The sequence below is a fragment of the Lolium rigidum genome, chromosome 4 (assembly GCF_022539505.1).
Source record: "Lolium rigidum isolate FL_2022 chromosome 4, APGP_CSIRO_Lrig_0.1, whole genome shotgun sequence".
Classification (NCBI taxonomy): domain Eukaryota; kingdom Viridiplantae; phylum Streptophyta; class Magnoliopsida; order Poales; family Poaceae; genus Lolium; species Lolium rigidum.
This window is the reverse complement of record NC_061511.1, coordinates 258845153-258863512: the sequence shown is the minus strand read 5'-3', so window position 1 is coordinate 258863512 and position 18360 is coordinate 258845153. Positions and strand designations below refer to the sequence as shown.

Genomic DNA, 18360 nt, shown 5'->3' with positions numbered 1-18360 from the left:
ATCAGATGTCAAGATGAGTTTCCTCCTTCCGAATAGCTTTGTAGGAGGCAATTAATTTGTCAACTCTCTTTTCTCTCCTATGCACCCGAACTTCGAACTGGCTGGCCCATCAACTCATAGTGCAAGCAGTCATTGGCTTGACCACGCTCATCTTCAATAATCATGTTATGCATGATGATACTTGCATTCAAGATGTATCAAAGGACCTCTTGATGCCAAAATTTAGCAGTTCTCTCACAATAGTAAATTGGGCTTGGAAAATCTCAAATGCTCTCTTAACATCTTTCCTTGCCGTCACTTGTGCATTGTGAAATTGAACTTGTTTCTTACTAGATGGTTTGACAACTGGCTTCACAAATGTTTGCTAATTTGGGTAGATGCCGTCGGCTAGAAAGTATCCAAAGTTGTATGTGCACCAATTGACTTGAAAGTATCATCCAAAGCAATCCTGCTCATTAAGGGTGACCGTTGGACAACGTTGATGTCGTTCAACGTACCGGGCAATCCGAAAAAAACATGCCAAATCCAAATTTCATAGTCAATCACAACTTCAAGGATTATAGTAGAATCTTTTTTGTGGCCTTTGAACCAAACATACCTGGAAAACCATGATTCTTGTTGAACTCAAGAAGCCTTATTGTATCTGCTTCATTAGGTGCTCGTAAATAAACCTCGCCGAACACCTTCAGCATTGCAACGGCAAAGCACTTGACACACTTGATAGCTTGGCTCTCACCCATCGCTACACTAGTAGAAAAAAGGGCTTTAGTCCCGGTTGGTAACGGGCTTTAGTCTCGGTTGCGCAACCGGGACTAATTATGCGAGACTAAATCTCCCCCTTTAGCCGCGGTTGCTTACGAACCGGGACTAAAGGCTCATCCACGTGGGCGGCAGGCGTCCGTCGGGGCGGAGGATCTTTAGTCGCGGTTGGCCAGACCAACCGAGACTAAAGGTCTCCGCAGGTTTAGGGTTTTAACCCCCTAAATCTGGTTTCTTTTTGTTGTGTTTCATTTCTTTTATATTTTATTTTGTGTTTTATTTTAATTTCAAAGAAGTTTCAGTACACATATTCTACACTACTATATACACGTTACAGTTTGAAATTTCAAACAAGTTTGAAATTTCAAACAAGAAGAATGCAAGAGGAATATATAATATTCAATCTCGGGTGACCATATACAACTTGAAACAACCGGGACATATACAATTTACGTCAGCAGAAGTTCTTAGTCCTTGTAATAGTGTTCTCCTTTACGATGGAGGACTTCCCTCATCAAAAATCCTGCTAATTCCTCTTTAATTGGTCGGAAGTGAGCTTCTGGATTAAGCTTCTTCCGCAAGTCATCCTCCGCAAGTTGATATCTTGAGCCCTCCGCTCAGAGGTGTGTCCCCGGATGTACTCACAAGCATGGTATCCACATAGATTGGTCCCCGGTGGCTGAGTATCCACATTAGCTAACCTTCTAAATGTTAGCTCATCTTTGAATTCACCGGTTATGTTTTCTTTGAACCGTTTCCAAACCCTACAGGGCAAAGAAATTAAATGAATAAGGGAGTTATTAGTTACTTGATATCAGAAAAAATCAACGAAAGAGGCCGATATATTGCGCAAATGATTGAAAATAATTACTTTTGCAGCATTAATCTTATGCCGACCCAATGCTTTGGTTTCATATTCAGAGAGTCCATGACGAGAACTCTGGACTTGTCAAATTCAATTATTAGCAGAATCCAGTGGAACCTGCGGACACGTTACATGCACAGTCATGCATAACTCATCGATTAGACATAACAAAAGAGAATGTGCACAAGATAGAAACACTCACCCAAAATGGTAAAGAAATAGAATTTCACTTTTGAGTTCTTGCTTTTTAAGAAACTTATACAAGTCTTTCTTCACGTCTTTGGGGTATTTTTCTAACACATATTCATTAGTGATATGTGGGTCAATGAACCTAACATCAAGGATGTTCCTCTTTTTGCATTCCTCAAGCTTCATTCTGCATAATAGCGTACACAAGAATATAGTTATGATAATATAGTGCAGCCAATGAACGAGATGATGTAGAGATTTAATTATAGAAATAAATCACTTACAGAACGTAGCAACTCAGGATACATTTGTCGAGCTCGCGCAGATTAAACAACTGAAACAACTCACTCATATGAACTTGTACACAGTACTGTTTGAATTGGTGCTCTTCTCTAACTTCCGCATAATATATTCTTCGGCGACATTATTTTTTATGAAATCCTTGTACCAGCATAGCAGATTTCGCATTTGTGTTGGTAGACTCATTTCCTGCGCAAGCTCGACGAGAGACCCATTCCGCACATATGTAAATGCTACCTCACTTATTGGCGCATCCTCAAGGCCTAACAATGCACGAAGAGTCATACCGAACTCGGCCGCTTTTTCTTTGGCCGCCGTTACAGTCAATCCCTGTGCTCTAGCAGCTGCTAGGACAGCGGGGTCCAATAGTTTCATGTCCTTATCCATATCGGCTCTGAAGGATGACGTAACAGAAGGACCGGCTTCCACTATGAGCGGGGGGATCGATTGTTTTTTCTGTCCCCCGAGCTGGAAAACTTGTTTCCCCCATTTTTTACTTGCTTATTTCTTCTCCTCCAAGGGTTTCTTCTCCTTCTCCTCCAAGGCTTTCTTCTCCGCCATGGCTTCTTCCAATAATTCTACTTTCCTACGAAATTCACGTCCATAGTCGTCTGGCAGATTCTGCTGGATTTGGGATGGTGTCGTCAAAAAATCCTTAGCCCACTTCTTTTGATTCTGACTAAATAACGACTTGGGCTCATTCTCTTTTTCGCCTTGACTTCCGCCTTCCATTTCTCATGGTGAGCAGCCGCGGCCGCGTCGGTTTCCTCGACACTAAGTTCCCAAGGTCCTGGGGAGAAGAGGCTTCAGTGATGGCATTGGTACCCTTGTGCTCTTAGGTACATAAGGCTCCGGGTTAATAGGCCAGGAGGGGGTTGCTGTTGGAGATATGCCCAAGAGGCAATAATAAAATGGTTATTATAATATATCTTTGTGTTTATGATAAATGTTTGCATACCATGCTATAATTGTATTAACCAAAACATTGATACATGTGTGTTATGCAAACAACAAGGAGTCCCTACTAAGCCTCTTGTATAACTAGCTTGTTGATTAATAGATGATCATGGTTTCGTGATCATGAACATTGGATGTTATTAATAACAAGGTTATGTCATTGAATGAATGGTATAATGGACATACACCCAAATAAGCGTAGCATAAGATCACGTCATTAAGTTCAATTTGCTATAAGCTTCCGATACATAGTTACCTAGTCCTTCGACCATGAGATCATGTAAATCACTTATACCGGAAGGGTACTTTGATTACATCAAACGTCACTGCGTAAATGGGTGGTTATAAAGGTGGGATTAAGTATTCGTAAAGTATGAGTTGAGGCATATGGATCAAGAGTGGGATTTGTCCATCCCGATGACGGATAGATATACTCTGGGCCCTCTCGGTGGAATGTCGTCTGATTAGCTTGCAAGCATGTGAATAGTTCACAAGAGATGATATGCCACGGTACGAGTAAAGAGTACTTGTCGGAGAAGAGGTTGAACAAGGTATGGAGATACCGATGATCAAACCTCGGACAAGTAAAATATCGCGAGACAAAAGGGAATCGATATCGTATGTAAATGGTTCAATCGATCACTAAGTTATTGTTGAATATGTGGGAGCCATTATGGATCTCCATATCCCGCTATTGGTTATTGGTCGGAGAAGAGTCTCAACCATGTCTGCATACTTCACGAACCGTAGGGTGACACACTTAAGGTTTGATGTCGTTTTAAGTAGATATGGAATATGGAATGGAGTTCGAAGTTTTGTTCGGAGTCTCAGATGAGATCTAGGACATCACGAGGAGGTCCGGAATGGTCCGGAGAATAAGATTCATATATAAGAGAATTCCTTATTTGGCCTTGGTTGAAGTTTTCCTTCCTTTCTTGGCCCTGGCAAAAAAAATCTTCCTTTCTTGACATGTAAAATTTGGTTGGTTCCTTTGGCCTACCGTTAACTTCCGTTAGCTACTCACGTCAAACATGCTTTTGCTGGACTTGTATGCCCCTGCTTGCATTGATAGATTTAAAAAGAAAAGAGAAAATAGGGAACATACAAGGGAACGCTCGACAAAACCTCTTGACCTGGGCGACTAAAACTAGAAGCGGCGGCAGTGGCTAACCCTAGCGGAGCGGCAACGCCGGTGGTCGTCGGGGATGGAAGGGAGTTGCGTCCGGCCGGCGACCTCCCCTGGCTATCGTATGGGGGCGAAGGAGAAAGCCGCGGCGAGTGACCCGACGGCGCTGGCATGGGGGGCCCACGGCGGCGCTGCGTGGAGGACCGGCGACGGTGCTACGTGGGGGCCCGACAACGGTGGCGGTGCGTGGCCAGGAGGGCGACGTCGCGGTGGCTCAGAATTAGGATGCGTGAACGAGAACATGAGGAAGAAGATAACGTGGCGCGGCCCGCCTTGAGAGACGCGTGGCGCGCTCCACCAGGAGTCAGCTAGCGACGCGGTCGTCCGTGGGTTCCCGGGTGTTGGGTTCAGTTTTTTCCACTAATTACTCACCTTAATTTACTCTCTCATTGACCAATCGTTGAAAGATTTTAACCTCTTAAATTACCCTCTTCCTTGTTACGAGGGAGCAACGAAGCTGCGCGTTAGCTTTTTTCTTTTCAAGGAAAATATATACCACGCCAAGGAGCGGGTGCCTAGTCCAAGCCGACTAATTTCCTCATGCCATAGAAACCAAACAGGCACAGAAGCTAAGTTTTTCAGTTCAAATTGATTATGTGATCATATATTGGGTTCTAATGCTAACCAACTATATCAAAACTTTTTATTTTTCAATGTCATTTCGTCACATATTATAGCAGGGGCAGAAGTGTCATCTTACACATCTACTTAACACCGTTAGTGTTTAAATTGTACTAGAGGGTCAAATAAGGAACCAACCAAACTTTGTGTGTCAAGAAAGGAAGAATTTTTTTGCCAAGGCCAAGAAAGGAAGGCAAATTTCAGCCAGGGCCAAATAAGGAATTCTCTCTTCATATATTAAGTCACTTTCCATGTTTGGAAATGATCCGGCGCATTTATGGAAGGCGCTAGAATGTTATAGAACCTTCCAGAAGAAATCACCATGGAAGGTGGAGTCCCGGTTGGACTCCACCAACCCTAACTTGCCAACCAAATGGGAGGGTGGAGTCCATGGTGGACTCCACCACCCTTGGCCGGCCAAGCAAGAAGGAAAGGGGGGAGTCCCACTCCCCCTAGGTTTGAACCTTTGGAAGGTTTGGGAGTTGGACTCTTATTCGGATTCTAGGGCTAACCCTTGGGGTTCCACCTATATAATGAGGGAGAGAGGGGGGCCGGCAACCACCTTGGCCGCACACCAAGGCTAGCGCCCCAGCTGCTCTCTCTCCCCAAACCCTAGCCGCCCCCTCCTCATACTTCTCTCGTAGTGCTTAGGCGAAGCCCTGCCGGAGATCTCCACCACCACCGCCACCACACCGTCGTGCTGTCGGGATTCCGAGGAGGATCTACTACTTCCGCAGCCCACTGGAATGGGGAGAAGGACGTCGTCATCAACACCGAACGTGTGACCGAGTACGGAGGTGCTTCCCGACTGTGGCACCGTCAAGATCTTCTACGCACTTTTGAAAGCGGCAAGTGATCGACTACAACAACAACGAGATCTAATCTCGTAGGCTTTGGAAATCTTCGAGGGTTAGTCTCATGATCTTCTCGTTGCTACCATCTTCTAGATTGCATCTTGGCTTATTATTCGTTCTTGCGGTAGGAATTTTTTGTTTTCTATGCTACGAATCCCATCAGTTGCCTTGCTGTCCTTCTTAACCCCTGCTTCTGCTTCTTCGCCGGAGGTGGACTGGGGGCCGCGTACCCGCCGGAGGCGGACTGGGGGGCGGCAGCTTCTTACCCGCTGGAGGTGGATTGGGGGGCGGCGTCGGTTGACGTGAAGGAGTTGTAGGTGAACCACCACCACCACCGAAGGGGGGTGGACTTGTTGGGTGACTCCTCGGGGTCGGTGGCCTTGGCGCCTCGCCTGGAAACTTGATGTACTTCTTTTTCCATTGAACGAATTGGCGCTTGACATCTCGAAGTCTCACATCCCCTTCCGGTGTAGCATAGTCAATCTCCAGGTCCTTGCACCCTTGGACTATGTCTTCCACCGTGACACGAGCATAGCCATCTGCAATGGGTTTGTTGTGGTGGAGTGCTCCAGGTGTACAAGGTAAAGTGCTGCCGATCGCTACCTTCATGGAAATGTTCCCCATTGGATAATGCAGTTCACATTCTTTCATCTCCTGTACATCGTCCACGGGGTAGTGAGGCTCCGGTGCACGAATATCTATCGTTGGTGCATTAGCACCAGCCGGGGCCTCCGTGGAAGCCACGCTGCTTCTCCGCAGCTGGCTTCCGACATCTGCACGATCTTCATGCGGCCCTCCCGATCTCTCTTTTACTAGTTCCTGCACAATCTGCTTCACCTCAAATAGTTCCACTTCTATCCTCCTCACACGATCTGCATCATGTTCCGTCTTTCTCTTACGGCTTTTCTAACTGTACAGGTCATTGTCCTGGGGAAACCCTTCTTTCCACGGAATGGTGCCTTTGCCTCGTACACGTCCTGGGTGTTCACGATTCCCGAGGGCTAATGTCAGCGCGTCGTTCTCTCTGTTGAACTTGATCTTCCCCTCTTGAGCTTGGGCCATTGCGTCAATAAGGGCAGCGGTGGGAGTAAACACTTTCTTCCGGTGAACACACCTCCCTGTCTCTGGGTCTAGCGATCCCCCATGCCCGTACCACCAGCTTTTGGCCCTTGGGTCCCATCCCTCTGTACCTAGAGGGATTCCTCGCTCCCTCAGGTCGTTCTCCATCTTCTCCCACTTAGGCTCCGAAAGGCGGTATCCTCCTGGCCCCATGATATGAAAGTACTCTTTCTTAGCCGCATTTCCCTTATTTTTTTCGATATGGCCTTGAAATGCTCTGATTCCTTTTGCTTCACAAATTCGGGCCAAACATCTTTCAGTTTCACATACTTTCCATTGAAATTCGCAGTCTTCTTCTGCGAGACATAGTCACAGGCTAAATTTTTCTTGAAGTTCCGGAATGCTTCAGCCATCTTATTAAGAGCGAACTCTTTGACTAACCTCCTCCTCTCACGTCCACCCGGAAGCACGTTACCCTCTTCATCGTGTTTGTTGAATTCCGGAGGTAGAATGAAATGTTCCATAAGCTTTATCCAGCAATCCTTTTTCATTCTCTTGTTGACAAAACTGAAACCAACACGTGCCTTGATTGGCTCATTCCATTCCTGGACGGTGATCGGGACGTTGTTTCTAACAATCATTCCGCATTGGTTAATAAACTTTATATAGTGCTTTCGGGCTCCAACGGCCTGCCGTGTTCATCGACAACATCGATGGTCAATGTTTCTCCTTGTTTCATTGTCTGGGTTTTGCCACGCGGCTTTGTACTCGATTTTTTCGACGACGATCCGGAGGGCTAAAAAAACAAAGAGAGTCGCGTTAATACATATTTATTCAAATCAGTAAATTTGTATCACCAGAGGCTCAATGTATATATATACCTCGCCGGGGTGGTTGCTAATTGCAATTCGAGATCGTCGTTTATCGTTTGCCCTCCATCAACAATGTCCATTCCTTCTTCATCACCTTGTCGACCTTCAACTTCACCGTCAAGGTTTAGATAAGAAGAGACATCGTCTTCTTCATCTTCTTCCGGCACATAAGGAATATCGCCGTTTATGATGGCGGTTATATGTGCTTCAGCTTCCTCGTCATAGTTTTTAAAAATAGGATCTCTATCGTCCGCCATATGTCACTCCTGAAGACATGTAGTAAAAACTAATTAAGTAAAGGAAAAGAGAGAGGGCGACGAGGGCGGCGAGGAGGGCACGTATTACCTGCTCTCTCCTGAAGACAAAGAGAGAGGGCGGCGGCGCTCGATCTGCGAGCGGTGGCTCTACGACGAGGGCGGTGAGGCGCCATCGACTGCTGCGGAGAGGGCGGCGACGCTCGATCTGCGAGCGGGCGGCTCTATGACAAGGACGGCGAGGTGTCGACGACTGCTGCAGAGAGGGCGGCGGCGCTCGATCTGCATTAAAATATAGAACTATTTTTATAAGTTGTAATATATAGAACTATTTTTTTAAGTTGCAATATACTTAGAACTATTTTTAGTTTAATATTTAGTTTACAAAATTTAGTTACAATTTTAATTAACAAATTTTAAGTTTACAACACTTAGAACTATATATTTTTAATTTAAGTTTAAGTTACTTAGAACTATTTTTTAATTTACTTTTTTTTTTACCAATTCTCGTGTTCACCGAGATAGAGGATGCAGTCGTTAATGCATGCATGTATCTTCAGAACCTCTAAACCTAGAGGGCAGACAACCTTCTTTGTTTCGAACGTACTGGCGGACAACTCGTTATTCTTTGGAAACATATTCTTCATCATTTTCAGCAAATTTTCAAATCCTGAGTCAGATAGACCTTCCCGTGCCTTCCATTTCAGCAAATCCAGTGTGCAGCCCAGCTTTTTCAGACCATTATCGCATCCTGGGTACAGCGACTTTTTGTGATCCTCTAACATGCGATCCAAGTTCTCCCTCTCCTTTTGAGTTTCGCAGTCTCTCCATGCATCAACAATGGTCCGACCAAGATCATCAGCGGGCTCATCACGTGCCTCTTCTTCACCTTCCCCTTCTGCTTCCCCTCCTTCAGCATCCTCCATGAAAGTATCACCGAAATGATGAGGATAGTTGATGTACACATATATGCATGAAGTGTGTCACTTCGATCTATATATTCATATTGTTTTTTATGTAATATAATGGTTTCCTACATGTGTGCATTATAACATGTTTCAAATGGGGCGTGACGGTAGAATCTGCCGCGGCAGTGTTCTGTTGAAATTCCCTTCCGCGCGCCCCAAAACGCTGCCGCGGCAGAAACCTTTAGCACCGGTTCATGTTACGAACCGGTGCTAAAGGTCCACCGCCCGGGCGCTCGGCTGCCAGCCACGTGGTGCCCCTTTAGCATCGGTTCGCAACTGAACCGGTGCTAAAGTGGGGGATTTAACACCGGAAGCCTTGCACCGGTTGGTCAACCGGTAAAAATGGGCTTTACCAACCGGTGCTAAAGCTCCGTTTTCCACTAGTGAACGGTTGCTGGTCGTCTTAGTTCTTGTCGATCTGCCAGTGTAAGCATTTGTTTCTTTCTTTCATCGCTTTTTTTTTCTCTTTTGGGCTTGGTTGTGGTGTAGCTCCAGCATGCTCGTTGTATTATGTGGTTGCTCTATTAATATAACGGAATGAAAGCATGTTCCGAGGAGGACATCTTCTCCCCGTGAGAAATTTCTGCCACAATTTTCTTGCCTTGGGCAAGGAGATGACAATTGGCCACATGAAAATCATCTTAGTTTAATTAGATATTTAAAAAAATGCTTTAATAGGAAATTATACATGCTACTCACTCTGATCCATAAAAAGTGTCATGTAAAACTAAACACACGACAGTTTTTATGGATCTAGGAAGTATTTGAATCTAAATTAAGTTTCATTCACACTTTTATTTGAACTTTGCGTATTGAAATGAACACCGACCGGTATTTATGGGATATTTGTATTTTGATATGTAGCCACTTCTATTCTTAGTGCACAATTAATTCTAAAAAAATCATTGCTTTTCCTTTGTTTATCTAACTTTGATGTTCGGCATTGCGGGAGTTGGCTCCAAAAAATTGGGCCCCACGAGGTTAAAGCAAAATGAGGCCTTAAATGTAAAAAAGTTCACACAACTAATATAATTAAAATTTTATGTTTACAAATAAAGGGCTACGTGCAGCTCGACCTTTGTTTTAAGTTTTTCATATAATAAATGCATACTTAATAGTAATATGTATTATTTGATTCGATAATTAGGAATTGTTATAATGCTGAAATTGTGAACGTAGCACTACATGACACACAGAAAGAAAAAATCCAAAAAGAATATTCTTGGTCTTCCCGGCCCTAATTTGACATCGATGCCGTGGTCAGAGAGTCATTCACATATAGACAAACTAATATTCCGAGGAGGAGTAGCCAGGTGCAGACGTCCATAGATGGATTCTAGTATTTTTTATTTTCTTATCGTTTTCTGCTGAAATTTACAACTAATGGGCTGGATGGGCTGAATGTACATGGAACAATCTCAGCCGTACAATTTTTTCTACTTCTCCCTCTCAGGTGACAGTAGAAGGTACCATAAAACAAACCTTACGTTTTGTTGGATTTTCTTCTTTCCAATCTTAGCTAGATCAAAGGTAGTTTCCATCGCCCATCAAACCGAACCAATTAGAGATCGTCCAGATTCATCATGCCAAACCGTGTTTCTGTCATTCACCAACATCCACAGAGGATAACGCATGCATCTGCTTCACTAAACACTCTTCCTTCAATCAATGGGATGAAGCAACGGAACCTTGATTGAAGTAACCTTCTCTGACTTGCGCTTTGTAGCTACGCCTTCCCCTTGGGTCGTAACTTCGCCGCACACAGTTTACTTCGCCGTTCCCGCGCACCGACGTTCCTGCACTACAGGAATGGACGCATACGCCGACGGTCAGCTGCCCTCGGCGTAGCCACGCCTGGCCCTCGGCGTAGGCTACGCCGACGGCAGCCCTCGGCGTATGGCGTCGGCGTTTAGGTCCCTCGGCATAGACAATATTGCCGTCGGCGTAGCACGCTACGCCGACGGCAAAACCGTCGGCATACAAATTTTAAAAATTTGAATTTTCATTTTTCCAAAAAAAAATCAAAAAATAATAATTTTTTTATAGCCCTCGGCATAGAGTTTTAAATTTTTTAAAATTTTAATTTTTTTACACCATTTTTTTACTTGTTTATCTTTCACCATACACTTTTAACTCTAAGTACACTTAATCCTAGGTCAAATTACAATTGGTTAAACTTCCCAGTCGGTCACCCATCATCACACTACTCCAACCTCAGCACGCTTAACTTCTTCGTTCCATTCGGATGAGCTTCCCTTAAAGCATTGACACCTTACTGATAATAATAGTCTATCAACCCTATTAACCCTTGGACCGTGATGTTACAACTCTTTATTTTTGAATTCCAAAAAATTACTTAAATAAACAACAATGAATATACAAGTAACAATGAATAATAATATTGAATTCAAATAACAATAAAATAATTTTATTTTTTGGTTTTTTCTATTTAATATGGAATAATTAATATCTTTAAATCGAAAAACTGAAATTCCACAAATAATATGTCTAAATCGATCAGAAAAATGAGAGGAATCTAAATATAACGTCCATATCATCATTTGAACCTAAAAATTAGAGTAATCCAAATATGACGTCCGGATTGCCATCTGGCCAAAACGGCCCCCTCGGGAGATGTGAAATGGTCGTACCGGACGCGCTGGTGCACCGTTCGCCAACATGCTAAACGGAAAAAATTATCACATAAAGTGATGTGTTATAGACCTAAAAACATTTTTCGCGGAATTTATTGAGCGACGGAAAGTGTACCCCTAGTTCAAATCCGGACAGTTTCCAGCGGATTCGGCGGGACACCGCAGGAAGCCGCAGGGATTTCCGAGATAGCTAGCACGCACATATGGCATGTGATATGTGGTGCGGAGGCGGTGTCCTACCACTACGCGGAGGTCTCGCGCAATACTAAAATACGCCTCATGTAGCTGCTTCACAAAAAAACTCGTTTTGGCACCCCGAAAATGAAAAAACCATCGCCCATGGGTCGGATTGGAAATCTGCTCCCGGGGCCATGCCTTCCTTCCCAGGGACCACGCATGTGACAAATATGGCCTCGTTCCGACAAACTATGCGGTGTCACAGGCCGTTTCCTACTCATTTGCCCTAAAATCCATAGAACTCCGGACGTGATAGCTCTGTTTGTGAAGGGCTTTCCAAAATAATTGTCGTATCCTAATTCCAATTTTTGGAGTGGTTACTAGGACACATAAAATGACGCCATGCGGCTCCAAGGGATTTTCTAACTTAGTTTAAATTGCCATCCGGCCAAAACGGGCCCCCACGAAGATGCGGTATGGCCGTACCGGGCGCGCTGGTGCACCCGTTCACCATCGCGCTAAACGGAAAAAAATTAGCACATAAATTGATGTGTTGTAGACCTAAAAATATTTTTCCCGGAATTTATTGAGCGACGGAAAGTGTACCCCTAGTTCAAATCCGGTCACTTTCCAGCGGATTCGGCGGGACACAACAGGAAGCCGCAGGGATTTCCAGATAGCTAGCACGCACATATGGCATGTGATATGTGGTGCGGAGGCGGTGTCCTACTAGTACATGGAGGTCTCGCGCAATACAAAAATACGCCCCATGTAGCTGGTTCACAAAAAAAAACCCGTTTTGGCACCCCGAAAATGAAAAAACCATCGGCCATGGGTCGGATTGGAAATCCGCTTCCGGGGCATTGCTTCCCATCCCAGGGACCACGCACGTGCCAAATATGGCCTCGTTCCGACAAACTATGCGGTGTCACGGACCGTTTCCTACTCATTTGCCCTAAAAGCCATTGAACTCCGGACGTGATAGCTCTGTTTGTGAAGGGTTTTCCAAAATAATTGTTGTATCCTAATTTCGTATTTTGGAGTGGTTACTAGGACACATAAAATGACGCCATGCGGCTCCAAGGGATTTTCTAACTTAGTTTAAATTGCCATCCGGCCAAAACGGGCCCCCACGGAGATGCGGTATGGCCGTACCGGGCGCGCTGGTGCACCCGTTCACCATCGTGCTAAACGGAAAAAATTTAGCACATAAAGTGAATAAAGTGAGGAGTTGTAGACCTAAAAACATTTTTCCCAGAATTTATTGAGCGACGGAAAGTGTACCCCTAGTTCAAATCCGGTCACTTTCCAAAGGATTCAGCGGGACACAGCAGGAAGCCGCAGGGATTCCCAGATAGCTAGCACGCACATATGACATGTGATATGTGGTGCGGAGGCAGTGTCCTACTACTACGCGGAGGTCTCGCGCAATACAAAAATACGCCTCATGTAGCTGGTTCACAAAAAACCCGTTTTGGCACCCCGAAAATGAAAAACCCATCGGCCATGGGTCGGATTGGAAATCCGCTTCCGAGGCATTGGTTCCCATCCTAGGGACCACGCACGTGCCAAATATGGCCTCGTTCCGACAAACTATGCAGTGTCACGGACCGTTTCCTACTCATTTCCCCTAAAAGTCATAGAACTCCGGACTTGATAGTCCTGTTTGTGAAGGGTGTTCTAAAATAACTGCTGTATCCCAATTCCGTCTATTGGAGTGGTTACTAGGACACATAAAATGACGCCATGCGGCTCCGCGGGATTTTCTGACTTCGTTTAAATCGCCATCTGGCCAAAACGGGAACCCGATGACATATAAGAAAGTGTTTGAATTGTTACTATATTAACATGATATACATGATTCAAATATGCATGATTTTGACATAAACGGATAGAGGATGTTTTTCTGAACATTTTGATACCTTATACGTATTTTTCTGACATCATATGAATTAGTTATGATTTTTACAAAATTAGACAAATTTGACAAATAGTCTACGCTGAGGGTGGCCGTCGGCGTAGCCTGTCTACGCCTAGGGCCAAACATATGCCGAGGGCTGCCCTCGGCGTAGACTTCGCTACGCCGACAGCAACGATACGCCGAGGGTGAGACTCGCTGGCTGGCCGTGCCGGGCCATACGCCGACGGCCCCGACATTTGGCCGTCGGCGTATGCCACGGCCCTCGATCGGCGTACGTCGCCATTCCTGTAGTGCTGGCAACTTCCGCACCGCTTCCTTTGGCGCGGGTCGTTAACATCCGCGTATGGTCTACGTCAAGCCACCGGGATCTTCATTGCCTACTTCGAGTACTGCCGCCACACCATCACACGTAAACTTCATGGCCACTTCTGGTCGTCGCAGGCATCGCCGACTACCAGTACGACAGTCTAAGTGCCCAGCATGGCTACACCAGGCCGCCGCTGGTTTTTCGCCGCCTTCTACGTCTCCATCCATCGCGACCTCGTCGCCACCGGTGTCATCGTCTCGTCCCCGACTACTTCGTCTACTCCGACAACCGTGGACTACATCGACACCTCTCCCTCTTTGCCGCTCTACGGCTCATCACCGTTCTGGAGGCCTCCTCTGCTGGTACCCCCTGACATTGGCGCACGGTCTATAATGGTCCCTGCCCTCGCACACCCAGTATTGGCAACATCGGTATGTGCTTTCGTTCCCGACGCATCCCCGGGCATGGCAAGCCCAGATCGGCACCTCGTCTTCATCGACTTCGTCTTTGCGTCTTATTACTGGCAAAACCGGAGTATGCATTCGTCCCCGACGTGTACCTAGCTCTGGCAAAACTAGAGCAACACCTCGTCCTCGGCGGCTCCGTCTGCATCGACTTGGGCAACGACGCCCCTCTTCGACATATCTCCTTCACTCTCGCCGCGCACTATGTGCTTGCGTCTTCATGTGCGGCTACCTCGACATCGGCACCTGACCACGACCTCGACCAAGGCAACTCCTTGCACGGCTACACCGACCAAGGTTACATCACCCACACTCTCGACTACCTCAACATCGGCACAAAGGGCAATCACCTCGCATGAGCACATCGGCTTTCTCTGCAATCCAAGCATCCGTGACACGACATTGTGCACGACGCTCCCGCTACGACTACGGGGGAGTGTCAACCCGTTGGTTCCTACCTTCGGTTTCTCTCGAGTCTGAACATCTGCGATGCTTCCATTGTTTATGTCACTACCACTACGACCACGGGGATGTTAAAAATATATTTGGTATCGCATATTTGGTAGTATAGGATTTATAATCTAAACCTACTTTATCTATAGGAGAGCCTTCTTGCCTCCAAGTCTTGTACTCCTATATATACTCGCCCGAGAGGCTCAATACAACATCCATGGTATTCAATTTCTCTCCCTCTATTTGTTCTACAAAAAAGTTTACGTAATATATTTTAAGACAGAGGTAGTAATAAATTAAAATATACATCACACTTTCGGGAAAAAAAACTGAGGCACACATTATGCTGTAGTAGCATTAAGCACCCGGAAGTAGGCTTCTTTGAGAAATATGAAGCACATATGAAAAGCAGAGCAAATTTCTTTCGGATCTTTGTCCGAACGACAACACAGTTATTACATTATCAGGTTGTCAAAACAGAAAGGAAAATATCTGCGCGAAAATCAACTTTATTTAACGAACACGGATAGATTGCGGATATGCAGCGTCTCCACTAGCTCATTCAGTTTATTCACTCTAAAAAGGTTCACATGATTTAGATTTCGCCATCCCAAAAATCCTCCAAGGTTTTGTAAACGCTTAGAGGGTGAGCTGCGTACTCAAATCTCAACAACCTTTCCTGCATTTTTAAAATCAGAAAAAATGTCAGATATCAAGAATGAAAGGGTACGACCCGAGTTCTACGAAGATATATTTCTCCGAGAAAAGAAAGGTCTATTCTTTCGAGGTTCTAGATTACGATGTGCATATCGTTAGGCTACCAGATTCTGGGAGCAACAAACATGGCCAGAAGTCAATGACATGGAACAACGGAAAAAACATGCGTTCAGAATTCAGACATGCCTGTTTGATCTCGGAGAATTTTGCCATCAAATCTTCAGGAATGGACCAATCAAATATGTCGAAGTTCTGCATGATCCTTGCTGTATTGGAGCTCTTTGGGAGTACACTCTGTCCCATTTGAAGGCCCCAGCGCAGGGCGACCTGTGCAGGCGTTTTCTGCAACTTCTCAGCAACAGAGATGACAATAGGATTGGTAAGGACACTAGGCCCATTGACTTCTGATGTCCCAGGAGAACCTAATGGCGAATATGCCTGCAATGACAGAAGAACATATGTCACTTGTGCAGTCAGAATATAGGGACACTTGTGCAGTACTAGAGTATACAAATTAAGATGGCAGGTCAGCAAAAACTGGAAGAAAAGCTACTAGAATATTAGTAATGACATTTCAAGCTTACAGAAAGATGTACACCCCTTGACTGGCATAGTTTACGGAGCTTGTCTTGCTGCCAAATCAGATGGCACTCAACCTGGTTGGCTGCTGGAGACACGCGTGCAATGGCAAGCAAATCCTCCAACTTCTTGCAAGAAAAGTTACTCACACCGATTGCTCGAGCTTTGCCAGAGTCGTATAGCTTCTCCATCGCTTCCCATGTAGCAGGAATATCAGGTGGGAGAAAGTCTTCAGGGTTCGATGTAGTTCCTTTTTTTAAACGGATAGGTTCATGAATCTACAAAAGTATGATCATTTAAACCAACAAAATCAGGTAACAGGTGGTGTGTCTTCTTGGTTGATTCATTTACTCAGTTTTTCTTGAAAGAAATTCATTTACTCAGTTCAAATAACTGGCTTTAGGAACTTACAAGGAACAAATCCAAGAAGTCAAGCTGCAAATCTTTAAGAGTAGTGCCAATTGCCTCTGGAACATCTTCAGGTGCATGATGATCAGACCTGCAATATTCAGAATATTCTTGACAAGACAAATAATTCCACTTCCTTCAACTGAGGTTGGGAAATGAAGCCTAACCATAACTTAGAGGTGATAAATAAATCTTCACGCTTCACCACACCTTCGTCAAATAATCTCTTCAAAGCCAAGCCAACCTATGAATGGGCATTGGTTCCATTTAGTTAGCCCTATGTCATAGCATATTTTCAAATCAAAGTAATAATGTGGCCACTCTAGAAGGTTTAGCCCAATGTTCCGAGGTAATTTTTTCAGTTTCGTTCATGCACTGTCTCACATCTTATCGCTTGTGCCTGATTCAAAATTTCAGAAGTGAGATATTTCCTTCAGACTTATCATCGGTATATTAAGGTATATTTCCATCAATGTTGTTTTAAGAAAAATGTAATTTACATTTGGGAAAAAAACTTCAGATATATATGATATGCACATATATCAAAACTAAAAGAGTATGATTTCCATATCATATAACTTAAATATTTAGACTAATGTAATATTTATGTGGGCATCAAACAATCTTCAACATGAAAGTTAAACATATACTGAAGTTTTATTTCCTGAATTCAGTAATCAGTTCAACTTAACCCATTAAGCAAATTTTTTTTTTGATAGCAGCATACACATTGAAGGGACAAACATACGATGGAAGCTATGGTTCAAATAATTATTAAATACCTCTTTCTCATTACAGTATATTGAAGCACAATCAATATGCCGATATCCAGCCTGCCACGAAAGCATGAAACTCTTAGAAGGTGGAATAAGGCCACGATAAAATTGGATATATGTAAGACTAAAATATACAATAAAGAAACATTACAACAGATATGAACAACAAAATCTAGTGAACTTAAATATTGGAGATTTTCCATAGTAGAAGCGACTATTGGGCTAGTTTAGGTAACTGATTCAACAGAGATTTCCACTTAGCAAGTCAGTTTGATCCTTAATAGAAGTCACTCATTATAAATATTAAAGTGAAGGCTCCAAGCGCCCGGCTTTAAATTCATAATGCCACAACCGGGCCATGAGATTTACAGCATCATGTTGGATTACCAGCTACACGATATAAGCACAAAGTAAAAAAAATAAGGCTCCAGAAGATGCGGGAGAACAAGCAAAGCTATCCTAGCTTAAACTACGAAGCTTGCTTGGTCCCAGCAATGAAGCCAAGTCTTCAGTTGCACGCAGGAGTCGCCCAACCTAATCAAAACCAAAAAGAACCCGACTTGCATCCACATTGCAAACCATTGGAACAAATGCTAGACCAGCAAAGAGCTCAGATCCGGAGTCGACATGAGAGGGCCGGGGCTTTGAATGACACCTCCAAGGAGGGGAACGGCGCCAAACAATGTCATTGTCGATGGCACGGAATCGTGCAAAGCTTTTGCCAATGCCCCTACCCAACATTCCATCGTCCACCAAACCACCATCCTTGGGAAATTTCATGAGTTAAAACACGCCCATATTCATGGCAAGCCACCGCCCCAAAAGAACCACCAACACACATCAGGACGGCCGCCGAGAGAATGAGTCTAAGAGGATCACCATGCCTAGGTGCTTGGCGACAAAGAGACCATGGGGGACTCTAAAGTCACAGTAGTAGCAAGAGTCACACCAAGGCCCATGGTAAAAGTAGACACAAGAGGCGTGATCCATCAGATCGAGGGATATGGGCACACCATCCAT

General features: G+C 44.6%; 1 protein-coding gene across 1 annotated transcript in view; it reads right to left on the bottom strand.

Annotated features, from left to right (window-relative positions):
• Positions 1-15260: 15260 nt before the first annotated feature.
• Positions 15261-18360, bottom strand: part of LOC124707591 (aldo-keto reductase family 4 member C10-like) — a 4778-nt gene continuing 1678 nt past the window's right edge. Inside the window, exons 2-7 of the mRNA XM_047239254.1 lie at positions 17347-17397; positions 16732-16808; positions 16568-16655; positions 16162-16434; positions 15764-16015; positions 15261-15539 (exon numbers count right to left, since the gene is read on the bottom strand). Coding sequence (XP_047095210.1) covers positions 15456-15539; positions 15764-16015; positions 16162-16434; positions 16568-16655; positions 16732-16808; positions 17347-17397 — 825 coding nt within the window. The 3' untranslated portion in view covers positions 15261-15455. The remainder of the gene's footprint in view (positions 15540-15763; positions 16016-16161; positions 16435-16567; positions 16656-16731; positions 16809-17346; positions 17398-18360) is intronic.